The sequence below is a fragment of the Phytophthora sojae genome, assembly GCF_000149755.1.
Source record: "Phytophthora sojae unplaced genomic scaffold PHYSOscaffold_1, whole genome shotgun sequence".
Taxonomy (NCBI): domain Eukaryota; phylum Oomycota; class Peronosporomycetes; order Peronosporales; family Peronosporaceae; genus Phytophthora; species Phytophthora sojae.
The window spans coordinates 5,850,858-5,877,254 of NW_009258115.1; the positions used below are offsets into that span (position 1 = coordinate 5,850,858).

The 26,397-nt window shown below is 53.3% G+C and overlaps 8 protein-coding genes across 8 annotated transcripts in view; 1 reads left to right on the plus strand and 7 right to left on the minus strand.

Annotated features, from left to right (window-relative positions):
• Positions 1-6,387, minus strand: part of PHYSODRAFT_248380 (hypothetical protein) — a gene marked incomplete at both ends in the record, with an annotated part of 13,372 nt that extends 6,985 nt beyond the window's left edge. The window contains one exon of the mRNA XM_009517249.1: positions 9-6,387. Coding sequence (XP_009515544.1) covers positions 9-6,387 — 6,379 coding nt within the window. The remainder of the gene's footprint in view (positions 1-8) is intronic.
• A 699-nt stretch (positions 6,388-7,086) lies between these two features.
• PHYSODRAFT_551993 (hypothetical protein) lies at positions 7,087-8,566 on the minus strand. The gene is made up of 3 exons (XM_009517250.1): positions 8,510-8,566; positions 7,389-8,427; positions 7,087-7,290 (listed from the first exon to the last, which is right to left on the minus strand). The coding sequence occupies exons 1-3, from the start codon at positions 8,537-8,539 to the stop codon at positions 7,187-7,189; spliced, it is 1,173 nt and encodes a 390-aa protein (XP_009515545.1). The 5' UTR covers positions 8,540-8,566; the 3' UTR covers positions 7,087-7,186.
• Positions 8,567-8,717: 151 nt separating this feature from the next.
• PHYSODRAFT_551996 (hypothetical protein) lies at positions 8,718-10,818 on the minus strand (the record flags this gene model as incomplete). Its single annotated transcript, XM_009517251.1, has 5 exons — positions 8,718-8,869; positions 8,956-9,377; positions 9,456-9,579; positions 9,653-10,559; positions 10,669-10,818. 5 exons carry the CDS (start codon positions 10,816-10,818, stop codon positions 8,811-8,813), a joined length of 1,662 nt encoding a protein of 553 aa, XP_009515546.1. The 3' UTR covers positions 8,718-8,810.
• A 403-nt stretch (positions 10,819-11,221) lies between these two features.
• PHYSODRAFT_321944 (hypothetical protein) lies at positions 11,222-13,068 on the minus strand (the record flags this gene model as incomplete). The annotated part of the gene is made up of 7 exons (XM_009517252.1): positions 11,222-11,335; positions 11,431-11,529; positions 11,601-11,825; positions 11,907-12,077; positions 12,140-12,196; positions 12,267-12,379; positions 12,921-13,068. 7 exons carry the CDS (start codon positions 13,066-13,068, stop codon positions 11,222-11,224), a joined length of 927 nt encoding a protein of 308 aa, XP_009515547.1.
• Positions 13,069-13,319: 251 nt separating this feature from the next.
• Positions 13,320-14,783, minus strand: PHYSODRAFT_466763 (hypothetical protein; the record flags this gene model as incomplete). The annotated part of the gene is made up of 5 exons (XM_009517253.1): positions 13,320-13,650; positions 13,696-13,888; positions 13,985-14,271; positions 14,350-14,599; positions 14,657-14,783. The coding sequence occupies 5 exons, from the start codon at positions 14,781-14,783 to the stop codon at positions 13,320-13,322; spliced, it is 1,188 nt and encodes a 395-aa protein (XP_009515548.1).
• A 66-nt stretch (positions 14,784-14,849) lies between these two features.
• PHYSODRAFT_552000 (hypothetical protein) lies at positions 14,850-15,812 on the minus strand (the record flags this gene model as incomplete). The annotated part of the gene is made up of 2 exons (XM_009517254.1): positions 14,850-15,343; positions 15,593-15,812. The coding sequence occupies 2 exons, from the start codon at positions 15,810-15,812 to the stop codon at positions 14,901-14,903; spliced, it is 663 nt and encodes a 220-aa protein (XP_009515549.1). The 3' UTR covers positions 14,850-14,900.
• A 1,176-nt stretch (positions 15,813-16,988) lies between these two features.
• On the minus strand, positions 16,989-18,398 carry PHYSODRAFT_293856 (hypothetical protein; the record flags this gene model as incomplete). The annotated part of the gene is made up of 1 exon (XM_009517255.1): positions 16,989-18,398. The coding sequence occupies one exon, from the start codon at positions 18,396-18,398 to the stop codon at positions 16,989-16,991; it is 1,410 nt and encodes a 469-aa protein (XP_009515550.1).
• Positions 18,399-19,735: 1,337 nt separating this feature from the next.
• PHYSODRAFT_476799 (hypothetical protein) lies at positions 19,736-26,189 on the plus strand (the record flags this gene model as incomplete). The annotated part of the gene is made up of 6 exons (XM_009517256.1): positions 19,736-19,949; positions 20,033-23,127; positions 23,758-24,045; positions 24,132-24,773; positions 25,260-26,077; positions 26,147-26,189. The coding sequence occupies 6 exons, from the start codon at positions 19,736-19,738 to the stop codon at positions 26,187-26,189; spliced, it is 5,100 nt and encodes a 1,699-aa protein (XP_009515551.1).
• Between the last annotated feature and the right edge of the window lie 208 nt (positions 26,190-26,397).

Sequence of the window (26,397 nt, forward strand, 5' to 3'; positions counted from 1 at the left end):
ACTCAGCGCTGCCTTGATCAGCGCGTTGGAGAACTGCGAGTTGCATAGCTCATCGGCAAATCCTGACAAATGTCCACCAAGGAAAGTCTCGTAGATTGTGACCAAACTTGGTGCTTCGGGCATGCCCATAGCGAATGTACAGAAGTGGCGCTGAAGGCGTGGGTCGACGAGGAACGAGCCTGCCGTGGGATTCATACCAGATACCACTTGAGTATTCAGGATATTCTGAGGCTGGAGCTTCACGCGGTCGAACCAATGTCGGTACTCCATCACCTGTCGTAGCAGCGAGATAGCGCTTTGTGTGTTGTAAGGGTCCACTTCTGGCAGATTCAGATCGTCCATGAAGTAGATGAGTCGGGCTTTGCCTGGTGGACCAAGGTTGATACCCGTCTTGCGCTCCAGTTGGCCAAACATGGTCTGCTGCAAGATCGCACTCGTGGTGTAGAAGTTGAAGTTGATGGTGCAGTAGCGGAATGCAGCCGTCGCCTCGTCCTTGCTGAGCTTTTTCAGCATGCCCATGATATTCTGCGTCTTACCGGTACCTGCAGGTCCGCATACCATCACTGGAACACTCTTGGAGATGAGGTTCTCCAGCCAGAATGCAATCGATGCCGTCTCAGTCGTAGGCACAGTGATCTGGTTGATCGGGCTCGGAGAGACATACGTCTCGGTGTAGAAGTACGGGCTCTTAGACCAAGAATTGAACTTGGACGTCTCTGGATCTAGCCAGAAATCAAACACAGTGTTGCTCGCCGACGCCACCAGCTTCACATCCTTCCACTGGTTCTTCCACCAGTTGCTAAACTCTGCCGAGTAGTCTGTGCCATCGTCACTCATTGTGAGGATGGAGCCGAAGGACCATACGCAGCAGAAAACGAATGTATTCTGCATCACCGTGTAGTCTTCCAGCACTTGAGGGGTCAGCAAGCAGTCGATCATGTTGAGCAAGTTCGTCACAAGTGTCGTCTCCTCCACTGGTACAACAGGAACGAGCTTCTTGCGGAAGAACCTGAGTGTCGTCTCGACGTACTGGTCGAACAGACCCTGAAATTTCGCACGCGTGTCTGGAGTGAACATCATGTTCCTCAAGCGATGGTCAACAGGCTGCTGGCAGTGTCGATCCAGCCAACTATCAATCAAACAGCGCCACTGGTAGCCTTCCGACGTCGAAATGTACAGGATACCTGCTCGCGAGACGGTTGCCGGAGTAGCGTAGACGAGATCGCGGATCTCAAAGATCATGCGCATGTGAACCTTCAGCGGGATACGCTCGTTCGAAGCCAGCGTTAGCATTCTGTTATCGTCCATGACGGAGTTCATTGACTCGATCCAGTTCGCATCAAGATCGCCATCCAAGATAATCCATTTGGGGTTGTTATCCTCGTCGCCATTGTCGCGGCGCCGGGAGCCCAAGTCACGCATGATGCGTGAAAGCAAGCCGTCCTTCCATTCACGTGTCTTCAGCACAATGTACCCGTACAGTTCGTTCGTGCTCACAGACTTGGGGTTCAAGTCTTGCACTTCCATAGGCGTTCCCATGATTTCACGCGCCTTCTTTAATGTCTTCCAAGTCTCTGTTTTCCCCGACGCAGGTGGTCCCATCACGAAGACGCAGTGACGAATAGCCAATAGCTCGGACAACTGCACAACCTTGAGCATGAACTCCGGACGAGGCGTGTTGCCGATGGCTTCCGAAGCTCCTTGCACCATGGATTCGAGTTCCATGTCACGCTTGCGCGGAGGATCGTTGCGTACGTCTACATTCGGGCTGTCGCGCGGGAATAAATCTCCCAGTAGACCAAAGAAAACCACCATGTCTTCTGCCACGATTTTTGGGATATTGAAGTCTCGCAATGCGCGCATGAGCAAGTCGGTTTCGGGGATGTCAGGCTCTGCACGCTTGAATGCACCAGCGACGCACAGCACACTCTTCACAGCTCGAAGACCCCAATCGTAGTGAAGCTGCTTAGACAAAAGCTGTCCGAGCAATGAGTACAAGCCATAGAACTTCGACGCCAAGATCTTGGCCTGCGTAAATCCTTCTGCCATCAGCATGTTCTCACAAATCAACACAAGATCGGGCACCATGACAGTCATGGGGCGGAACAGCGCCTTCAAGCCTTCAGGCAACTCGGAGCGTCCCAGGTAACCAGGGTTCATTGTGATGAACGCACCCACCGTCGGGTCCAGCATGACCTCGTCGTTTTCGAGGATAAACCTCTCGTCGTCAGCTTTGCATGCATCGCACACAGCCTTAAACTGAACAGAACACACAGACAGCACCTCTGGCACAAGGCGGTTGAACTCGTCGAAGCAGCCCCATGAGCCAGAGGAGGCAAGTCCCTTGAAAATGTTGCCTAGACTCTTGAAGTCCATCTCAGGCGAACAGTTGAACACGTAGCAAACTTTGCCCAGTGCGTTTGCCAGATCCTTGGTTGTCTCCGTCTTTCCTGTTCCTGCTGGACCGGCAGGAGCGCATCCCATTTGAAGGTTCAGAGCCTGCGTCGCCGTCACGTAAATTCGATCGGTCAATGGGGTAATCACAAGTCTGGGGCCATTTCCAAGATATTCGTAGTCGTACGGAATACCCGCGTCACAAATGAGAATCTGAGCGCGCGCGTTGTTTGCCCCACGGAAGGTACTGTCACGCTTGAGGAAACTTCCTGCTGCAGGTGAGAAGTAGTGCTTTAGTTGAGACTGCCACTGGAAATGAGTAGCCTCCTCCACCCCAGCACGAATCATGTTGGCCACGATATCTCGACCGTGGGCGTCCATCGTGATGAGCACCATCACACGCTGACGCTCGGCATAGGAAATGTTGCTTTGCGTCAGCTTGATCAAGTCTTCTAGTTGCTTTTCCTGCATCTTGTTGTAGTTCTTCAGAGCATCCTTATCGCCTCCCTGGATGCCACGGAATGCACGCTCGACTTCCTGAACATAGTGTACTCCAGCTGCGAGTAGGATGATCTGCGCTGCGTCCATGGGTTTGTTCGTGTCGTCTTTAAAGTTGATCCAGTCCACACGTGGCATTTCGGTGTATGCTACGAGAGATCGCTCAATGTGCTTGAACAGCGTCAGCCTCATTGCGCGCATGATAGTCTCCAGATAAATTTCAGCCTCTCCCTCCAGCACAGGAGGCTCAAAGAAGTCAACGACTTCATGACCTACTCCAGCCACAAAAGACGTAGCAACGGGCCGCTCTCCTGGTCCACGATCCACCAAGGTGAGCGTCTTGGTTGCCAGGTAAATTTTGGAGCAGTGCGGCATGATCCGATCCGGGTGAGACCCATTCGACAGGATATCCAGCAAGTCGGCCTCGGACATGAAGTAGAAACGTGGGAACTGGCGGCGACGCCCGTCGAGAAATTCTTTCAGGCGGTGCTTACACAACTCCAGCTTTTCCACGATCACCTCAAGACGCTTGATAAGACCCGGCTCCGTACATGCTTGCTGAACGTTCAGAGTCTTCCATGCCGTCTTGAGGATTTGGCGAACCTCGCGGTCAATGTCTTCGAAGTCTGACGTTAGCTCGGGCAATTGCTTCTTCACCTCTTCGGACTGAATGAAAAGCGGCTCCAAGTAACTCCAAGATCTCTGAATGTCGCCAAGCAAGAGCACGACTTCGTTGATGGACGAAAGGCCGATCTGGAGCTTCGCAACACGAGGCTCAAACTCGGACTGGTACGGCGATGCACTCATACCTTGTACGTCAATCTGATGAGTCTCGAGAAGCTCGAAGTTTTCTTCCGAAACCTTGAGAAGAGGCACAACATCTTCTTCGGCAGCGCCTGGGTTGTAAGGGGACATTTCCCAGTTCACCTCAGCCCACAGGGCCTCGAGCTCGATCAAACGAAGCTCCAGCTCTTGTTCCTTTTCGGCTTCGTAGCAGATTTCGTTAATGTCCGAGCTGAAGTTGAAGAGATTTTTGCTGAGAATTAGAGAAAGCCGCTGCTCTGGATCTTCATCCGGAGTGGAGAACTCTCCTGTGTGGGCCATGATTCGCTTCCAGTGCCTAGGGCGCATGTAGCTCGATGACACACACCGAATCAGTGGGTGCGTCTTGTCAAATGCTTGGCATTCCTTCAGGATGGAGGTGTACGCATCGCTCCATTGAATCCCCTTGGGGATCTTCTTCAGCTCTTTCAACGCGGACTGCACTTCAATTTGCAAAGCATTCACATCCACTTCCTTGAACAAAATGTCCTGAGTTGCTGTGAAAAATGATTTGGCACGCTTGATGATGGCCCACACAGTCTTCATCGCGTCTGCATCCGCCCTCATCAGTCCCATCATACGAAGCGATTCATTCATCAGCTGCGGGAACCCAAAGATGGAGCACAGCTTCGTATTTTCCTCGCACTTCTTCATCTCCATATTCCAGTCGACAAGGTAACTCTCAATCTTCTCAAGACCCTTGTCAGGCTCCAACTTCGACGACCAGAAGTCGAGGGTTTTGAGCGTCTCGACTTTCTGAGCAATCATCTTTTCGTACGCGATGATCTTCTCCTCGGTCTTCTCGCTGAATATCCGCGTCGGCTCCTGGGTCCTCTTCTCCGTCACTGGGATTTGCTTCTCAACGTCGACGAAAAGCTTCTCCATGTTCTCGATTTCGACCAGTTCTTTATCGACGTGGCCACCACTCTTCTTGATGTTGAAAAACAATTGCCGAACTTGGTCTAGGATCAAATGGTTTGTCGCCTTGTCCGTCTCCAGCTTGCGAATAATTTCTTTCACCTTCCGCAGAGTATCAAGTCCTTCGGTATCGTTGTTCGGAATGTCCTTCCGCAGGTCAACAAGAAGGCGTCGGAACTCTCCGTTTCGTTTATTCATTGTCGCCATCACTCGCCGAATCAGCTCAGGCGAATCGAAGTCCTTCTGGGTCGCAAGCGGGGGTAGACACTTCGTCTTGTTCTCGTCATTCGGAGGCTGGAAAACCGCCGTAAAGGGCGACCCACGGATAGGCCCTGCGATGCCATTGAACGTGCCCGTGAAGTCCACTGATATCTCGTACTTGCCCGCTCGAGAGGGGGTGAATGTCACCACGTAAGTGCCATCATTCTTGTCAAGGATGGATCCAACCTGCTCCACTTCAGCCTGCGGATCATCACAATACTTCAGCAAAAAAGTGAACTCGTCACCGCCGCAGTCGCGAGGATTGTCGTCTTTGTCTCGAGACTGGATGATGAACATTGTCGGCAGCTCAGCTAGACAGTTGTCACTGAGAGCTGCGATCAAACAGGGTCCGAACGCTAGAGACTTTGGTGCTGCAGTAACCGAGTGGAATCGGAAGGATGTCGCGACGTTCGTATACATTCCTCCGGATAGTGAGACGCGAACCTCGGAAGTCATTGCACCGAATTTCTCGAAGCTCGGAGCTGTAGCTTGAAGGACGCTAGGACTCAGAACAGCTCCTTGGACGTCAACAGAGCCCTTCGCAACTGCAAAACGCAGCGTTGCGTTTGTGCCGGTGAAGTTGAATCCAGTAATTTTCACTTTTGCGTTACCCGTGATCGGTCCTTGCTTCGGTTCGATCGACGAAATGGAGTACGGCGGTCCGACGATTTCGCTTGCGTTTAGCACGTGCAGGTCATTGTACCAGCGATTCGCCCACCCCCCAAAGAAGATCAAGTGGTTGGTATTCGAGTCAAACACCATTGCAGTATCCGCGCGCGCCTTCGGAAGCTCTCCCTTTACGGGCGGATTTAGCCACACCATGGCACCTGTATCTAGCACAGTTGTGCTGTTTAGGTATGCTCCTTGCGCTGTCCCTGACTCTGCAAGATCCCCGCTATTACCACCGAAGAGGAAAACTTTCCAGTGGGGCACAGCCGCCACACTAACGCACGTGTGGTTCCAGATAGGCGCGTGCAGTGGGGTGCTCAACAAGCTCCACGTCTTGGTAGGTAAGTCGAAAACGAAGATGTCTTGAAACTGCTTGAAGCTGTTCCAGCCTCCAATGATCAGCAACTGTTCCTTAACCAGGCACGTCTGGTGACCTGAGCGTGGCTCAGGCTTCTCGCCGTCGGTTTGAATTTCTTGCCACTTAAAGGAGTGCAAGTCCAAAGCATGAAGGTCGTTGAAGTCGGTACGTCCGAAGCCGTTGCCACCGTAGCCACCGAACACGTACATTTTCTCCTCGACAAGCGTAGCGCTATGTGCACCGCGGCACTGCGGTAGACCCTCCCAGAACCCCTGAGCATACTTCTGCTCCCACACCTTCAATTCGGTGTTGAAGATCCAGAGGTCGTTCATTCGCTTCTCAGCCGCGAAACCTCCAAAGATGATGATGTTCTTCTCGAACAGGATAGCTGAGTGTCTCCAACGAGGCGCTGGGACGTCGTCTTCACTCTGAGAGCTTGCTATCTTGGACCAAGTGTAGCCTGCCATAGTTTTGACGTCGTTAAGTAGAGTTTCTAGTTGGGATGGTGGTGCGAAGCTTACCATTTGAGACGTCCAGCCTGTAAAGTTCGTTGGTCGGTCCTGGGGGCGACTTGTGGTCACACCCGCCGAACATGTAGATTGCGGTCTCTGACTCGGAGCTCCTCAGAGTGAAAGAGTGACCAGATCGCTTGATTGGGATCTCGCCATTCTGCTTCGGCGCAAGCCACACCAGCTCTGGCTCGCATCCATACCCGATCGGCTGCCCAAATGCAAACACATATTGGATAAACCTCTTCAACTTCGGAATGACGCATCAAGTGGGGGTATCTGTGAACGCACCATTCTGGCTTTACCCTCAGTGGGGTATGCCTATCGTAGAGTTTGCTGATAGAAGAGGAGTTCCTTGCCCACCGACAACCTTTTGTACCCGACCGCTTCTCCGTCCGCGGCTGCTTTGCAGATATACCGACGCAAGTGGCAACAAACACGTCGCGACCGGGCGGCATTCAAAAAGTCGCGACCGGTCAAGTAGATATCGTCCGTTTCGATAGCTCTTTGAAAAACCTGCAAGCTGCAGATCCAAACACAAGCCCCACCACTGCGCTTCGTGAAGTTCCATTTTGTGCTCAAAGCGCATGCTTTTATTTCAGTGCGGGATGCTCTGCAGCAATCCGCTCTTCATTCTGCATACTCTAGACGCGAAGACATCACCTGGAACAAGGCCTCACAATACCCAGGGCATTGCTGGAGCAGGAGACCCGCACTTGTTCGTCTCACTCAACACCAGTGGCAGCACGTTACCCACTTAGTTGTTGAACTTGAAGAAAATAATGTCGCCGTCCTGGACCTCGTACTTCTTGCCCTGCTGCTTGAGCTTGCCGGCCTTCTTGACGGCCTCCTCCGAGCCCACTATAACATCGTAAAAACAACAACGTTAGAATCCTTGAGCAATGCACAACAGCAACAGCCCCTAATGACACATCGCAGGCATAAATAGGTAAACTTACGCTCTTTCAGGTCAGCGAACGCCTGGACTTCGGCCATGATGAAGCCCTTCTCGAAGTCCGTGTGGATGACACCGGCAGCCTGGGGTGCCAGCCGGCCCTTGCGGATCGTCCAGCCACGCACCTCGTCCTTGCCGGCCGTGAAGAAGTGGATCAGGCCAAGAGCCGAGTAACCCATCTTGAGCACACGGTTGAGGATGGACTTGTGCGTCGGGTTCTCCTTGTAGTACGTCTGCAGCTGACCCGCGGCCTCGAGGTCCAGCATCTCGAGCTCGAACTCGCAGCTGAGCGGGATGACGGGCTCGTTGCCGCCGCGCTCCTTGATGAACTCGGCGATCTTGGGCAGGTACTTGTTGCCCTTGCGCAGGTAGTCGCGCTTGCTCACGTTGATGAGGTAAACCACGGGCTTGGCCGTCAGCAGCTGCATCTGGTTGAGGATCTCAACCTCCTGGGCCGACCACGTGCCGAAGGACACGTCCTTGCCCGACTCGAGCCACTCCTGGATCTTGCACAGAGCCTCATACTCGAGCTTCTTCTCCTTGCCGCCGACGCCGCGCTCCGCGAGCTTCTTGACGCTGGCGCACTCCTTGGTGATGCGCTCAATGTCCTTGAGACGCAGCTCCTCCTGGATGATCTTCATGTCACGCACGGGGTCCACGTTGCCCTCCACGTGGGTCACCTCGGTCGAGTCGAAGGCGCGCACCATGTGGTAGATGGCGTCCACGGCCTGGATGTGCGACAGGAAGGCATTGCCCAGACCGGCGCCCTCGGCGGCACCGCGCACGAGGCCGGCGATGTCCGTGATGGAGATGACGGGCGGCACGACGCTGGCGGGCTGGTACTTGTCCACGAGCCAGTTGAAGCGCTGGTCGGGCAGCGGCACCACGGCGTCATTGGGGTCGATGGTGCAGAAGGGGAAGTTCTCGGCGGGGATGTGGAGCTTCGACAGGCAGTTGAAGAACGTACTCTTGCCCACGTTGGGGACGCCGACAATGCCGATCTTGACGTTGTTACCGGGGCGGCCCAGGTACGTGCGCGTGGGCTGCAGGGAGGAGGGAAAGAACAGACAGATAGTAGGGGTTAGATACAGAGAGGGCAAGGCGCATGCAGCTAGAGGCACCGACCTCTTCGGCCTTCTTTCCCTTCGGCGGCATGGTAACGGGGTGGTGCGTGGCTCTCGCTGCTGGTAGACGTGAAATGAAATGAAGCAATGGCGCTCGTGCTCTGGTGCGGATTTGAGGGTTAACCTCTTTTTTCATTGGCAGTTAATCGCATAGCCCTTGACCTCGCAGTGAAGCACATGGCTTCATGGATCGATAGGGAAGTCGCTCTGATTCGTGTCATATCATGGAAGTGTTATTCAATGGATGCAAGCGCAGTTCTCGTAGTCGCTGAGCTCACTACAATATAGCGGATCTAGCGCATCTACAGAGCAGCTTGAGTGTTGCCGCCAGCCTTCACCTGCTGAGCCAACCTGTCCGTTTCTGCCAAACATACCACAAGCACCAGCAAGAGTCAGTGAGATGAGTGTTCGAACGCAGAGAAGCAATACGCCGGCCAAGACACGTACCAGCTTTCTTCTTTGCCGCCGCAACACCGAGGGCGATAAAGACTACCGCCATTACCGCCAGGAACGCGCCGACGCCCACGAAAATCGTCCCGGGTGCCGACTCCGAACTGCTCAGCGTCGCGCACGAGCTAATATCCTTAACGCTGCAGTCGGCACCCGTGTAACAAGCCAAGCAGCTGCAGGACTTGGTACCGTTCGACTCCTTGCACTGGCCGTTGCCACCGCAGTCGGACGTGCTCTCGCAAGTCCCGCCGCCACTTGTAACCTCGTAGGTGCCGCAAATGTCCTCCTGCGTCGTACCGACGCTGCTGCTCAACGTGACATCACATGTATCACCGTCGTCCGTGCAGACAACGCCTTCACGGCTGGAGCACGTCCACGAATCTGAGCTAGAGATTTTCAGGTAACTGGCCGAGCAACTGCTCACGATCCAGCCGTTCTGCGTTGCATGCTTGTTGGTTGACTGCGTCTTGGTCTCCAAGGTAGGTTTCCATGAGCACTTGGTGCTGTCAGTCCACTCGGCATCGTCCGTGTACCCTGAGTACTTTGCAAACATAGCCTTGAGGTTCGTGTAATCCGTCGTGGCCTTCGAACTGGGCGTGCTCAAGAAATCAGTGCTGCCACCTACAAGTGGAGTGCAGCTGTTAGTTCATCAGTCCAACAAGGCGGTGCAGTTAGCGTTGCATAGGTGACATACCTTTGAACATCGGGAAAAGCGAGTCCGTCGCAAGTTTGGCTTCACCATACGAGTATGCGAGACCTCCTGACCAAACCGCGGTAAACTCCTCTGTCTTCGAAGGCTCTTGGTACATATAGGGAACCATTTTCCAGTCACGTGGAGTTGCTGAAGACGTTTTGCAGCCGTACTCGCCAAAGGCCACGACGATGGGAATGCCCTGGGCCATGTTAATGTAACGCTGGTACGCCTCCGCGAACGTCGAGTCCGGGCACCAACGGTATTCGTTAATCAGGTAGATATCGATACTCTCCGTCATCATTCCGTTGGTCATCTTGTCTCCGCAGAGAAGTCCCTGGACCTTCATCACGTGGTAGTCGTCGGCGTTGGAAATCTCATCGTTACTACTGTCGGCAGCGGCGTAGGCAAGCGGCAGAATACGAATCTTCTTGCCGTTGACCGTCATCCAGTTCTTTAAGTCCGCCACGTAGGCCTTCACACAGGAGCCAGCGGTCAGGTCTGCCTGCATGATTTCGTTTGCCACGACAACGCCCAGTGTGTTGTCGTATTGCGCAAAGTTCTGGATGATCTTCTTGCCGTACTCCAGCAGCAGCGCTGGGTAGCAGGTCTCCGTCTGGTCCACCGTCTTGGCGCCGTCGCCGGACGACACCTTACCCGAGCAGCTGAGCTTCTTGGTGATGGTCGAGTAGCGATACTTGCCGTAGTAGGCGTCGTTATCGGGCGAGGCCGACACCAGCACGTACACGCCGAGCGCCGCCATGTCAGTCATGAATTTCTTGTACGAGGACGTCGGGTTGATGTTGTACAGACGCAGCGTGTTGTACTTGAGCCCCGAGAGGTTTTCCTCGATGGCGGCCTTCGAGTACTTGTCGTAGTAGTCGTCGCTCACGGCGTACTCGTAGGTCAGCTGTATGGCACATACAAAATAAATATTAGAACCAAATATTATTCAATCAAACCGTGCTTTGCTGTTAGCGGCGGCTCCTTCCGATCCTTGTAGCGCCGTTCGAACGCACCCCTTTGATGAAGAAGCGCTCGCCCGTCTTGGCGTTGTAGAGCTTGTTGCCGCGCACGATGATCACGCCGTCCACGGCCGCGGCCGCCATGTGCTGCAGCGCGGCGACGGCCAGCACGGCCAGCAGCAGCAGCGAGCTCCGTCCAGTCATGGCGTCCCAGGCAGGCGAGTCGCGGTCGGTCGGCTCCGCTTTTCACTATGAGCCTCTCCCTTTTTTCCTCCCGCCGCGAACAGAATAATTTTTCGAGCGGATTTTCTACGCGGGCAACAGCTGGTGCACCCATAACGATATGGAGGTATGTCGAGAGTGATATTGTATCAGCTATAAGAGTCTGCCGACAGAATCTCTGCTCATTAATCATGAAAACAGATACTCTTCATCAATCAATAGACAGAGTTAACCGCGTTTTGGAACAGGCGTGCGATGTGTAGGGAGACATTGATTCATGAGCTCTCATTGGCCATTAATGATCGGAAATGATTTTTTTAACGCAACATTTCACTTAGAGGAAAATCAAGTTTGGTCCGTCAACTGATCCACACCCACACTTGCTTCATTCAGTGTACTGGTGGCGTCGGCAGAAGTCAGCGAGGCGTGCGAAGGCGTCCACCAGTACCTCGTGCGGAGCCGAGAGCACGATGCGGAAGTAGTTGTGCATTCCAAAGCACTGCAGGCGGGACGGAACACGCAGAGCAGGAGAGTCGATTAGTTTCAGAGGTTGTTCTGCCGAAGTGCAACCAACAAGTTCAGAGGATCAAGTACCTGACCGGGCAGCACGAAGACAGCCTCCTCGTCCAGCAGTTTCTGCGTGAAGTCCAAGTCGTCCTTGATCTCCGCCAGTATGTCGACGTGCAGCTTCACCTGCAATAGGCCAGGGCGAGATGTTAGTGCAAGATACTTTGTTTTTGGTGCGGTGTGCTGTTCGTACGTACCATCGCGTACATCGCACCCTGAGGCACCACCACTTCGAGACCCGGGATCTCACTGATAGCGTCGACGGTGAAGTTGGCGTTATCCTCCAGGGTTGCAAAGTACCGTTTCTTAAAGTCCGTCAGCGACTGCGCCTCGGCGCTGCCGGGTACAGGTGTCAGCAAGTCTGGAATGGCGCTCTGGCAATCGACACTGGTGAGCTCCGCGGTGAGCAAAGCCACGATGAACTACACATGCAAGCAAGTTACCTGGACGAGTGAGTTTGCTCCAAGGGTGCTTCTTGACAGCTTGAGATAGGCTGTGCGCACGTCTTCCAAGATGTTGTTGCGGTCGTTCACGATGACCCAACCTACTCTCCAACCAGGGATCAGGAACTGCTTGGCCAACCCACCCACAGTCACCACGGAGACAGTCTTCGTCAGTGTCGCCATGGGGAAAAATACGTTGCAGCCGAATACCATGTCCCCGTAGATCTCATCCTGAGAGTGGCATACAGGTTAGACTCGTAATGTTACAAACACGTAAGTTATCATCTACTTACCGCGATGATAGGAATCTTGTTCAGCTCTGCTAGCTCGAGAATTTTTTCTAGGTGGGGCTACCGACATCAAGGGTGATGTTAGCGTTTGCAGCCTTCAGTAAAGTGAAGGACGTTCGAGTTTCCTTACCTTTGAGAACACACTACCACAGGGATTGGACGGATTGTTCACGAGAATTGCCTTGGTGTTGCCGTCTATCAACGATTGCATGTGCTCAAAATCGACCTCCACTTGTTCTCCGGCTGAATGCCAACCGTAAATGCGTGCGTCAGTACAGTATGCAATAACACAAATGAAAAGACTATCGTGCGCGTATCACCCTCACCTTCAGATTGTAGAACCTGTACTCGATCCTGTTCGATTGGCACAATGCCTCGTAGAAAGGAAACCCAGGTTTCGGAAGTAAAATGTTATCGCCAGGGTTGACCAGACCACGCACGGCAATATCAATTGCCCCGGAACACCCGCTGGTGATAATAACGTCATCGGGTGTCAATGGAGCTCGTGTGCTGCCATAGCGCTGAGCAATTGCAGTACGAGCTGCCTCAGTGAATATATCCGTTGTGCTGCATCGAGCTATAGTAAAACAGACGAGGGTCACATAAGAAAGCAAGTTGTATAGTAATGAACAAGCATGGCGGATCATACCGAGTGTTGCGGACAACAGCATTAACACGGACATCGGGGCAATGTAAATTGCCGAACACCGTTGGGTCGCCTACAAGGCATTTTTCTAAGTTAGTTCATCAGCGAATCGACACCAGACTGTATACGGCCACCAACCGAGTGACAGCCGGATCAGGGTCTTGGTCGACGTCGCGGGTTTCTTGATGTTGTCCACAATCTTGCGAATCGGGTTCGTGCACAGTTTGGAGAAGTCTGAAGGCTGAACATTCCATTGCGGTTTAGCATGCTGCTTGGTTTCCACCATGCTGACACTGATTGAGTTGTGGGGTCAAACCAGTCGATTCGGATTCCATGCAGAGGTAGTGGATCTGGGGAGATCATTACGCCCTTCTGGCACTGTCCTATGATCCTCACAATAATCCATGACACGAGTTGATTATTGCCTATCCGTGGTCAATGCTTGCGGCAAACGCAGGCATGATGCTTTGTATGGTATTGCAGTAGGGGCGATAGCAAGGCTCTCGGATTTTGCTGATGTCGAACCATGCTTGAAACTTAGCAGAAGAATGACCGATACATTTTGGCTGCGCAGTCTTGGCGGAACTTCATCTGTTTCGTCAGAAATTGTTCCTTGATGATCTCGCCGTCGTCACCGAGAGCGTCAAACAGCACTTCCAGCAGATCACACTCTAGGTTATCACCCTCCCAGCAATTGGTTAAGACTGCCACCAATTCCACGCTAGCATTTGCCAGAAGATCTTTCCAGTCCGCAGCGTGCCTTCTTGCCAAAATTCGCTGCGTCTTCGTGAAAATATCATCATCCAACGATAAAAACACTTTCTCGCGCGCAAATTGAGCTTCCTCCGCAATAATTGCTGCTGCTGCGCTGATTTCGTCCGCGGGAATGCTGGGATCGCCGGCTTGTGGCGACGATCGCAGGGCATGTAGCTGCGAGTCGCACTCCTGCTTAACTAGTTCCTCCAACATGACCCGGGCGTAATACGGTACCATGCGTTTATCTGCTACAAGCTTTTCGCGCTCACCATCCCACCAATAGTTGACAGCAATAGTGAACGCATCCGAGTCCACCTGGTGCCACCAGCCCTCTGGAATCACAATTGCGTCTACAGGAGATCATAAAAGGTTTAGACATTTCCAGCTTGTTAAACTGTCGACGAGTTATCGAGCTCTTTGGTAAGAAAAGAGTTCAACCAACTCACCTCCTGTTGTGACTTCGAATTGATGGACCGTCGCCTCACGAAATCGTGGGTGAGCTTTGAGATCGGGTTCCACAATGTTCACTTGACTGTGATTCGCCGACTTTGTGTGCACCGGAAAGGGGTACAACTTTGCAGCGTCCGATGGAGGAAAAAGCGTGACAGTTTTCTTGCCGTACAAGACGACCAAAATGTTCTGGTACGCGTCGTAGTGCAGTGTAGTTCGACCCGGTTGAACGGTCATCCACAAGTTCACTTGTGAAATCGGTTTGTCTTCAATACACTGGGGTCTATAAAGTCGTACAAGAAAGTCGTGAGTTTCAGAAGTAGCGGATAGGACCACACGTGCAAGCACCTTACAGACTTACAGACGGAAATCGTTCATGATGGCCGGCAGACTTGCCTTCGTGCAGGTGGCATCAGCTTTGAGCACTGCGATGGGGCATTGCGCCAGATAAAACTCTAGGTCGTCAACCTCTTGCAACCAATGTGACTCGTTCCTGAACGCTGCTTGGTAATAGTCAATGAAGTCGCCAAACTTGAGTTGGACGCTTTGTCTTGCCTTCTCGTTGCCATGGTAGCAGCCACTCGATCGCTCTTTGCAAGCAATATCAACCACTAACGCACACGCTGTGAGAACATTAAACACCCAAGTATACCAAACAGTGCTCTTACCAGTGTCTCGATGCGTCGCAAAGGAATCGAGTGAGTGGACGGAGCCAGGCGTGAAGTTTGGCAGTTGCGCGGGGGCCACGCATTGAGCCGAGAGGCCTCGTAGGCAGACTGGGTCCCCCCTGCCCATGTGAATTGAGCTCATTATGCGATGTGTGTGTGGTTCACATAATGACGGCACAAACGGCAAGCGACTCCGGTACTAAAGTATCTCAATTTCTCATGGCTACTTGATACTACTGCGGTGCTAACTTGAAGCGGTAGATTGCAGAGAGTCTAGCGGTGGGGCAGTTGCACCAGACATCGGCTCCGCCGCTGACTGGCTCACCACCGCCTTAGCACCAGGCGATGACTTGGAGTGGCGCACGCAGAAGCCGTGACGCTGGGCCCACTTTTGGCAGCCTTCCTCCGCGCAGCGTGAGCCGCCACCGTGCGCTCGACAGAACCCTTTTGAAATAGCACCCTTCGTACAGTCTGGGTGCTGGCACCGAACACCGCCACCGTGAGTTTTGCAGCAACCACGAGACTGCACTGCGCGATGGCAGCCTTCGACGCTGCAGAACTTGACTCCTCCGTGTGCGCTGCACTTGTGGCCAAACTGAGCCACACGTTCGCAGCCAGCCTCGGCACACAGGCGCCTCCCTCCGTGGCCCGAGCACGCGTTGTTGAAACGCGCAAACTTAGTGCAACCTTCCACTTCACAACGGCGGCGGCGGTACCGCTTGGGGGCAGGAGCAGCAGCAGGACCGGCAGGAGTAGCCACTGCTGCATCCCCAGTCTTCGCAGTTTCAGCAACAGGTTCCATCGGCTCGTCCTTCGCCTCCGAGGTCATTGCATCTTTTTCCTTGTCTTCAGCCGCCTTGCTCGAGCCATTGGATGTTACATCAGTTGCAGGAGTGCTCTTCGCCTCTGAGGATGCATCAGCACCAGTGTCAGCACCAGCGTCGGTGTCAGCGCCAGCGTCAGCTGAAGTGTCGGTTGCAGTTCCTGGCGCCTTGTCGTCGCCTTCGGCCGGTTTCTTCTGCTTATCCTTGGCTATCACGGCCGCTTGAAGCAACGTGTCGATCCACTCGCGTACGGGGTGGCCCTCGCTGTCCGTGGCGGGCTGTAGGGCCGTCGCATCCTGCTTGGCGGGGTGGCTCTCGGCCACTTCGCTCATTGCGCCGCCAGTCGTTGATATTTTTGAGGACGATCTGCTACCAAGTCGCATGTTTCGTATGATGTTGAGCAGGTGGTCGACACCTTACCTTTTGTATGATCTGGCCCTTGCACACATGCTTCACACAAGATATGACTCGTAACAGGTCGTACCATGTCGCAGGAAGGGGAAAACTGCAAGTTGATGTTGCAGGCGACGCTCCTAGCTGGTGCATTCCGCCGCGAGACCGAGCTCGACGATACTGTGGGCCTGTGGACGTGCGTTATATGTTCAACGAGCAATGGAGGTCTCTCGAACGAGATGTCGGAGCGTTGTAGGACGTGTCAGCGCCCGCGTAGCCTGCAGTGGCTGCGTTTGGAGGACCCAGGAGTTCAGGTCCTCGATGTTGTAGTGATGTCCGTTTGCCTCATCGATGTCTAACGTGTTATAATACTAGATCTTGTTAGGATCCAGAGTTATGCACACCAGCCCAGGTGGATCCAAGACCGTGTCGGTCGTGGTGGCCGTCAACTATACACAAAAAGTCATCACGCTGCTGAGGTTGAAGGCCAAGCGCAACGAGGGCAGTGGACACGACGACATTAGCTTTCACGAAGTTACGCTCAACGCGTCGCAGCTACAGCAACAACTTGAGCTACTGGATGCTGAGGAAGAGGGTGACTGTCTGCTCGATGACTACGGCATTTGCGGAGAGTGTCGTGGCGTCTTCCGCGTCGCCCAGGGTGATAAACAGTTCCAGTATGCGAACGAGGACAAGATCGCTGTACTTCAGAAGGAGTTGCAACTGCTCAGCGAGCTGAAGCAGAGGCTAGCGAGGGAAAAGGCATATGAACGAGCCCTGGAGTGTGCAGAAGACATCAAGACGAAGGCAAAGCAGCTTCTTGTCGCAAAGCGTGAGCTTGAGTTCCTCACTCCAGTGTTCTGTCCATTCTGCGGGTGGTCGTCCTAGATACACGAAAGGAAAAGGAGACCGGGCGAAAGGAGAGGGGTGACGTTGTATTGATAGTCCCCTTTAAATACTCAACGAAAACGTCTTGGTGCTTCCGTCGGTGTCGATAGTAGGGGCAGCGTAGCTATCCGGTATTCCACGAAGCCATCTTACTTGTTGTCATGTGGTGAACAATTTTCGCGGACACGATTGTTGCTACCTTGCTTGAATGAAAATTCGGTTGCTCGTTACATCACCGAGCAACCGAACCACGACTCCTCCGAGCCGTTCGCTGTCACGCCTTCACCCGCATTGTCCAAATGCTTCATAGCTGATGCGATGTGCGTGTCGAAGTATGGGTGCCACACGTGGTCATACATGAATCGAGCCGTGAACGATAGATCGTCCTTATACGCCTTCGCGACTTTGGTTCCTCCCCAAACACGACTCCGCTCTACGATCCAAGGCACCATGACTCGCTTGGGCTTCGTCGCGCGAAAGACTCGCGGCATCACATATCTCTGGAACGCAGTCTCCGAAAACGCGAGCTCAATGGCTGGCTTAAAAGCTTCCTCCTCCAGCCCCAGGACGTTAAAGAGCAAATGGTTGAGACGGCGAATGTCGTCTTGCAGCATGCCCAAGCGAGTTTGCCAAGAGTCCGCAGACGACGCCGCAGAAAACACCAAATCGTCTTCCTGCGCGATAATCACATCCACAAGCGCGAAAATGGCCTGGTACAAGGCCACGATATCGCGCTTCTCCACGAACTTGATAACCACAAGCGGTAGAATGACCTTCATTTTCACGTCACGCTGGTTCCGAACAAATTCGATGAAGTGCAGCTTGAACCAGCTGAAAAACTCCGACACGTTCCAGTTCATCGGCGACGTCAAGTTGCGGCTGCGCTCCAAGAACTGGTCGATAACGTACAGTGCATGACGAACAGGCTCGTGCAGTCCCAGTAAGAACTGCGAGTTCCAGCTCATGTCCACTTCGTTGTTCCGTGTCAGCACGGTCGAAAACACGACGTTCTCCTTCTTGTGCGCGGGCGCTGACACCGGCGCGCTCATCACATTCGAGAAATCGTCCGCCGCAAACTCTTTCCGGAGCGTGTTGGCATCCATCCGCAGGGGGCCAAGACTCAACACGGACGAGGTAACCACTGACGAACTCTCCTCGCTGCTGTGCTCGGAAATGGGCGTGGACAAGTTGCTGGCGCTTTGTTGCGTCTTGCTCAACATGGCGGTCTTCGCGGCGATGGCGTTCTGCTGCGACTCCAAGGACGCCCAGATGTTGAAGAACTCGGCGTCGCTCGGCCCGTCGTAGCCGCTCTTGTAGTCGATGGTTGTCAGAACGTGCGCTACCTGGCTGATGTCCACGAGCTGTTTCGACTTCTTGGCGACAGGATCATCGCGCGCAGTCGCTGGAGGCGACCATATATTCGAGTAGAAGACGGTCTCGTCGCTCGGGAGGCGGCGTGCCTTCTTGAGGCTTTCGTTCTTGGCCACCATGGCCAGTCGGCTTTTCACGAGCGGTTTGCGTTTGACGTCGGGCGTCACGGGCTTGCTACGGGGCTTCACGGGGCCGTCTCGGTGTAGCACCGACTTACGCAGCTGGTACTCTCTGCCAAGCAAGTCGCTCTGCACTTGAACTGGCATGGCCTCCTCCGCGTTCTCCGTGTACACCCGCTTGTGTCTCTCCCTTTTCTCCGCTTGATAGGGGGCAGCTTAAATCCAACAGATGCCCCTCAGCTAGCAAGAGCTTCCTTGCAGTGAAGCTATCCGAGGAATGCCAAAATCTTTCGAGGCAGGTGGCGAGTGTTGACAGATGGGGGCCGACTACCTAGCAAGCGAGCGCCCACCAACAAGTATCACAGTGAGAACGCGCATTGCACACGGCGCCGCCGCGGTAGTCAAAAGGCGAAACATGTGCAGTCACCAACCTGTCTCCACAATCGTTACTGCGGTTGCGCTTGACACGTGAATTCAGGACTGAGGAACGCTTGGTTGGGGCGGCAGAGAGACGAACGCGGGGCTCGGGGTAAATGCCCGAGTTTCACACAACACACAAGTGAGCGCGGAAGGAGACTTGGGGCTGGTATCAACCCAGCGCAGCCAGCTGGGAGGTTGACACCATGTCTCGGTTTTCCAGAGAGCGGCCCGCACAAAGCCTTCGCTGCTGCGGGGCGAGGGCGAGGCGCTCGCTGCCGGCCAACCCACAAGAAAACCGATCTCAGATATTCGGCGATGGACGCGGCTTGCTTCGCGGCGGAATCGAGCGACTACACACGCGGGCGAGACGAGTGCCCCCACGCTTGGTTCAAGCCGAAGGGGTCAGCAATTTTCGGCGTTCGGCACACGTGTATCCGAAAATTGTGATTTGCTTTCATCTTCAATGACAAAGCAAAATCTGTGCTGGTGGCTGAAGAACTGTAGTGCGTGGCTTTTTGTCGAGAAGTGCAGGTGCTGGAAGAAGCGTGTAAGCTTGAACAAGATAACTTGACGAGTGGAAGCTCATCGCAAGACGCGCTGCCAAAAAATAATGGCCGGGTGGCTTGCGGCTTCCTACAATTTTTGTCACCGCATCTTTCCAACAGCAAGTCATCTTGACGCGCAGCTTATCGATACGAATGATCGTGTACCAAGCGCTCCGATAAACATGATTCCAGAAGTGAATGTCACCGATCGAAAATGTTGCTCAAAAGCTGCACTTCTCACGAAGTAACGCCCAAGATTTGGGATGCCCGAAATTTGACTACGTATACCCAAAAACCTATTTTTATGCCAAAAAAACATCCATCCAGTTTTAGTGCACAGGCATTTTTATTCAATCCAATCTCGTCCGTGTGCTCCACACAAGATCCACGCAGCGAAGAGTCGCAGACTGCTCGCCGGCCGCCGTTTGATGGATCGATCTTCCGCACTGGTCGAGTTGCCCCAGAAAGACAAGAGCGGGCGGGCATACAACAGCAACAGCAACTTGAAGAGGCCCGGTCATGGGGCAGCAGGTCTCGCTTCCGGCCGCGGTGACGCAGCCGCCGGGCGAGCGCGCGCAGCTCCGGCCGCTCCAGGCGCCCTACGTGCCGCTGTGCGACGTGCCCAAGGCCGGCGACTCGGGCGTAGCCGTGACGTCTGCAGCCGCTGAGGATGCAAAGGACGCCATGGACAAGATCCTTGAGTTTAGCGCCGCGCTGCGCTACCTCCCTGAAGGTACTACTTACTGGTGACCATTCCAGCTTAGAGGTACATTGCCAATTGACAAAACGACTAACGCTGATCACCGTTCGATGCAGAGAGCGAAGTGTCGGGGCGCCTGCACACACGCAGCCCCGAGCAGCAGCTGAAGGAGCTCATGAGCTCCGTCGACTCGGTGGACGAGCTGTTCCAGCACATATCGCAGCTGGCTGGGCTGCCGGCTCAAGACGCACAGGACGGCAAATGGGACGTGGTGGAAACGATGCCCGGTATCTTCGACGCTCGAGTGGCGGGCTACGTGAAGAACCTGCAGACTCTGTACCAGATGACGAAGAAGGAGAAGTACCGCTACGAGCAACGGCTGCTGGCTGCTAGGGCACACGCCATGTCGCTGCGCAAGGTGTCGCCGCCGCCACTACCACTTCCAACACAGAACTGCATGACCATGGGCTGGGACCTGGTGATCATGCTGCTGAAGGCAACACGCACAAACAATCCAGAGCAGTACGAACAGGCATTACAGATGGTGAAGGACAACTTGAAGCCCCTCAAGCCCACCGCCTACTCGGACAGCATGTACCTTGCACCGTCCGCGTCATCGGCTTTCAACCTTCTGAGTGACTGTCTCGGAGACCTTGCTTACCCGGTAAAAGAAGACGATTCTGGAGGCGAAATGCGCATCGGAGCTCGAACGATCGAGACATTGGCTGAGGTGGGGCTTGCCCGCGGCTCACTTGCTACCATGCTCTTTGTGGTACTGTGGCTAATGAAACAACCACCTACGAGTGCGGTGAACTTGGAGATGTCGATCGCAAAACTTGCTGCGCTCAAAGAGCAACCTATGTACGGCAAGTGCGAAGCCTCCGGTGAACTTTACAGTTGTGGACAGAACTCGTATGGAGAGCTAGGCACGGGCGATGATATCGAGCGGCATCAGCTCACCAGCGTCTCGCTCTGTGGATGGGACGACATTCGCCAAGTGGTTAGTGGAAACGAGACACTGGCGGTTCTCACGAACGAAGGTGTCGTGCTAACATGCGGACTGAACAAAAGCGGCCAGTGTGGCCAGGGGCACTTCGACGAGCGAGTGATGATGCTCCGTCCTGTACAGGCACTGCGGTCCCAGCGAGTGAAGTTTATCGCTGCAAGTAACGGGTGTGAGCACATGATCGCACTAACGGACACCGGACTAGCGTACTCATGGGGATACAATGACAGAGGACAGTTGGGTCATGAAAACTTGGCCACCAAGATTCACGTTCCCAAGTTGATCGAGTCATTGAAGGACAAAAAGCTTGGATTCGCCTCCGTGAGTTACCACCACAGCGCAGTGATCACGGATGCAGGAGAGCTCTACACGTTCGGAATGAACGATTGTGGACAACTAGGTCTCGACCACACGCAACATCAATCGACACCGCAACTGGTAAAGAGCCTCGAAGCCACCGAGGTATCCATGGTGGCTTGTGGGTTGTACCATACAATCATTTGTACGGCCGCAGGGGAACTCTTTACTTGCGGGAAGAATGACTACGGACAGCTAGGCTTAGCTCACAACCGCCAGATCAAGCTACCCACACTTGTTGCGCTTCCGAACGAGATGGTCAGCTTCGTTGCATGCGGATACTACCACTCTGTTGTCGTTAGCACCGGTGGCCGGGCCTTTTCATTTGGGAGAAACGATTATGGGCAGCTAGGCATCGGCAGCAAGGTCCACCAGAATGTTCCAAACGTCGTCGCTCTGTCGTCCAACACTCGGATGGTGCGAGCTACCTGTGGTTGCTACCACACAGTTCTGCTGTCCGAACAGGGACAAGTTTACGTGTTTGGAAGGAATAACAAGGGACAGCTTGGCAACCGTGGCAGTGCTGACGCATTGCTCCCAGTTCCACTGAAAGTTCGTCCGGAGAAAAATTCTCGTCGATGTGTGGATGTTGCTGCCGGGTTTTATACCACGTCATTAATTGTGGAGCGCAAACGTGAAAACGATGATGGTGACGTCATAATGCTAGACCAGAGCTGTGTCGTTCCAGTCTGCGGTCGTGTCGACATTGACCGGTCGGGAGAGATTGAGGGGCTAAGCAACTTCGGCTCAATATCAACAATTGGCGTGTCGCTATTCCGAGGCAAGTGGTTTTACGAGGTAGAAGTGGTGACAAGCGGCTTGATTCAAGTTGGATGGATTGACGGCTACTTCCAGGGGAGCTCGGACCAAGGGGAGGGCGTCGGTGACCATGCTCATTCGTGGTCCTACGACGGCAACCGCCAACGCCGCTGGAACAGTGGATCATCTTCGTACGGAGAAAAATGGAGAGCCGGTGATATCATTGGTTGCCTGCTTGACTTGAACACTCAAGAAATGACGTTTTATCGGAATGGAGTCAACTTGGGCGTTGCATACTCTGAATTCAAGTGCTCTGCAGAGGATAAGCGATCAGGAATGATGCCTGGTATCAGTCTTGAACGTGGTGAAATCATCCGCATCAACCTTGGCCACCATCCTTTTGCTTACCCGCCGGCTGTCGGGCACGACTTCGAGAGCATTTCGCGAGCTGTGACGATGCCTCCATCGAATGCAGTTGTTCAGTCAACCGTGGATGTTGCATTAGAAGGAATGCCAGTGCAGCCCCCACCGCTAGAGGGATCCGCCTCAGCCTTGATTGGGAACAAACTGTTTGTTGTTGGTGGGATGGTGGTCAATAATGCTCCAGCAACCCAACCCAGCGAACCTACAAACCAAGTGTGGGTATACGATACAGAAACAAAAAGCTGGGATAGATGGACTGATTTCCCGATTGGAATTTGGCATCACCAAATTGTGACCATCGATGACGACCAACTACTTGTCCTTGGTGGCGAGAACAATTGTGCAGCATCGCGGCACATGGATCTGTATAAATGTTCTACCGTGAAGAATGCGGATGGCTCGCTCCCAGCCTGGACATTGATTCAAGCTGCCATTGGCGCAGCAACATCGATGCCGCAAGCCCGTGCATTTCACACAGCCACAACAATCCGTGTCCGCCTCGACACAATTGTGTTCATGTACGGTGGAAAATCGATCGAGAACGAAATGCTCGGAGATGCGTGGTACCTATCTCTGGATGATTTCGCTTGGTCACGACTACCTAGTTCGGTGTCACTAGATCCTGGCCCTAGAATTGGATGCTCCTCTACAGTCATTGGGGAGTGCGTATACCTATTTGGCGGACAGGACCGTGAAGAAAAGTTCAGATCAGATCTCTGGAGGTATAACACTTTTGACCGACTCTGGCACTTGTGTCATGACGATAACATCGAAGCTGCTAAAGACACAGCAAGCGGCAACTCTAGAAGTGACTATCAACTAGTGCTTCCAGAGGGGCGCGTTAACTACAGCATGTGCTCCGATCTTGGAAATGTTTGGATCTTTGGAGGGTTGAACCGGTCAAATGCCTTGTTGTGCGATCTTTGGTACTTCTCGGTGACATCCCAAAAGTGGACCCGAGTCGAAGTCAATACCCAGAGTGAAATGGAAGGGTGTTGCTCAGCCGAGTTGTTTGCCCGAACGGGAGCAGTGACAGCCCTGCCCAGCCTGTCTGATTTCGAGTCGTCTACGCCTGAAAGTAGCGGCTTGATTCTATTTGGAGGCCGAATTAGTATCCAAGGAAAAGTGACAAATTGTAGCACTGTCCGAAAGTTATGCCCCGCAAACCCCTCGGGATCATACAGTCTCGACATGACTAAAACCATTTCTACGACGGGAAAGGCGGGGCATGTACTTGGTACGCTTCGCGCAAGATGCGGCGCCGCGAGCAGATCGAGCCAGCACTGTGCGGCGGAGGCCTTTGATTCTGCCGTATGCTTGCTGTCCCATCTCGATCGCTTGGCTGGAAATGATATCCCTGGGGATGATGCAGACTCGGTTCAGCTCTCACGGTGTCTGTATCGATCTCTCTGTATCGACCCGAAAGAAATGACGTTTTCGGCCTTGTACTTGCTGCTTGAAAACATAACGTCACGCTTCTTTGGATTGGATGAATTACGTGAAGACGCCAGTGCACCGCTGATAACCCATGTTTTGTATCCGATGCTTGTGGCTATTAAGCTCCTGAAGCTCAACTTCTTCGAGGTAATTTGATAGGCTCATTTTTGTGCTACTTTGTTTGATCTCTTTGCGCTTACTTACTCGTTTGTGATCATTCTGTTTTTATCCAGTTTTCTCGAAGTTGCTTGGACGGATCAGAGATTGGATTACCGCCTGCAGCATCTCAGCCTGGAGGGGTTCTTTGTTCAATTCGTGAGATTCTCTTTTCAATTGCAGATCACGTGTCAAAGTTGCCGCTCTCTGGAGAAGCGCTTTGGTTTTATCACGCAGTGAAACAAGAGACGGCATCGGCAATCTGCTATGGATTTTCAACTTTGTTCCCCTCTCTCATGGACAAGTTGCAGGTCATGAACCGCTTACTGGTGAGCAAGTGCAAGTCCGAAACCGAGTTGACTCCAGCACAGAAACTATTGATTCCCATGCTTGTCCCGGGCTTCACGTCAGCAAAGATGCTTTTCCAACTCATGACCGACCCTGATATGCTGTTCAAAGCGGACGGTTCATCGGATGCTGTTGTTACCGAAACTGTGATAACATTCATGAGCACGCTGCTGGATGGACTCTGGGAGCAAACGAATGACGTCGTGAAGAGTTCGTCACGAGATCCAGCTGATCTCATGAAACGCTTAGACGCTATTGAGATGCGCCATGAGTTTAAGTGCCTCAACATCATGCTGCGCGCGACGATATTCTGGTGTTCGTGTTCCACCAGTAGAGGCTGGGTGATCATCGAATCGATCTGCACGAAGTTGGTGACTTTCGTTTCGGAACGTCTAGACCAATGTGAGACGATGGACCTCGAGAAGAGCCATCTCCTTCCTGTCATCATCCAGCGTAGCTTCGCAGGCAAGCTGCTACCTTTTGTACTGCTGAGCGTGTTTTCGTTACCTGCCGTTCGTGAATCATTGCCTGCTTTGATGGACCCGTTCTGGTCTCAGCTGGAAGTTCTATCATCCAAACTGCACTCAACACTTGCAGTTCTAAGCAAGCGTGGTGTTTTACAGCCATCGATTGTCAGCCTCGAGGCAACTGCTGCGATGGGGGACAGTTTGAACGATGCAGACTTTGTGGATAACGCGCTTGCATCCGTGTCTAAGGAGCTCGCGATATGTCTCCTGCAGCAGCACACCGGCCATCCCGTTGCTTATGGTCACATCTTCAAAAGCATGTGGGAAAAAATCGTTCATTTCAAAGGATACACGTCCTGCAATGTTAAGGATGTATCACAGGACGTGGAGATTCGTCGGGTAACTATTCCCTTAGATCTCGCGAAGCTCTTTGGGACGGAGACATTGCTCGTGAAAGTTTCAAAGGCTGGAAGTGAGTCTGGTATGTTGGAGTATGACCCACGAAAAGTTACATTCTCCCCTAGTCGGACTATTCTTTCACAGCACATCTATCCTTTGAGTGACGGACCTTTGCCGGTACCTGGTAAAGCTGAGATTGACGTAGGACCGCCTCCAGCACCGCAGTCACTACTCACACAGCACGCTTCACCAAAACCACGTTGCACCGACAAAACCACTGTAAAAGGCCACGAGTGGCTCAAAGATCTGCAAAAGGTTTTAGCCTGGATCGGAAGTCACTACGCTGCCACCTTAATTGTCGGTGGTGAATTGGATAACAACGTTGCTGTTAGTGACCGATGGTTGCATTCTCCGCTATTCCGGGGTGGACTAGAAGAAATGTGGACTGGGCCAGAAAATGAGAACAATCACGTTGGTCGCAATGAGGAGTTTTTGCTTCAAGTGGTGGACAACGTTGGGAACGGCAAAAAACTCTTGGATAAAGTGCGAAATGCTGTGGATCCGGGATCGGCCCAAGGCGGTGCAAATCCGCAGCTTCGTGTTGCGAGGTTGAAGAGGCAAGATAGCGTGGAAGCGACACTTGAGAAGAGTGGTGGGATCGAGGCAGTGGATCGTGCTGTTCGTGCGACTTTTGCAGCGCTTCTGAAGCATACCAATATCTCGTACACGACTGAGCCCATTTCAAACGAAGGGGCCCTAGCTGAAACGGTTGTGGACGCCTGGAAGGCTGCGCTACAATTGCGTCGCTGGTAATTATCTTTTGTTGGCTGTATTTCTAACCCCCCTACCCTTTTCTAACGTGTTGGTTTTCACTTCAGGATCGTGAGAGAGCAACAGAAGTTGGCTGCAGCCTTCAGGTAGAGAGACCCTAGATGTACGAAACTCTGATAGTACTCCCTCTAACTCACTTGTTCTTGTGTAGTGAGGTGGGAGCTCCTAGCGGATTTTCACCAGACATGGAAGCAAAGGAGAGACAGCAAGCACTTTATAACGCTGTATGCGAGCCTATCATTCGTAGAGCGTTGCTGCTCCTACAGTTAGCACCGGCTCCGATCCAGACTGCTCCGTC

What these genes read in the sequence shown, in the direction of transcription:
- PHYSODRAFT_551993 (XM_009517250.1), bottom strand. Translation starts at nt 8,539, where the DNA reads ATGCCGCCGAAGGGAAAGAAGGCCGAAGAG. An exon ending in AGGGAAAGAAGGCCGAAGAG is followed by an intron (nt 8,428 to 8,509) that starts GTCGGTGCCTCT and finishes TCCTCCCTGCAG; the next exon opens with CCCACGCGCACGTACCTGGG. An exon ending in GTTCGCTGACCTGAAAGAGC is followed by an intron (nt 7,291 to 7,388) that starts GTAAGTTTACCT and finishes ACGATGTTATAG; the next exon opens with TGGGCTCGGAGGAGGCCGTC.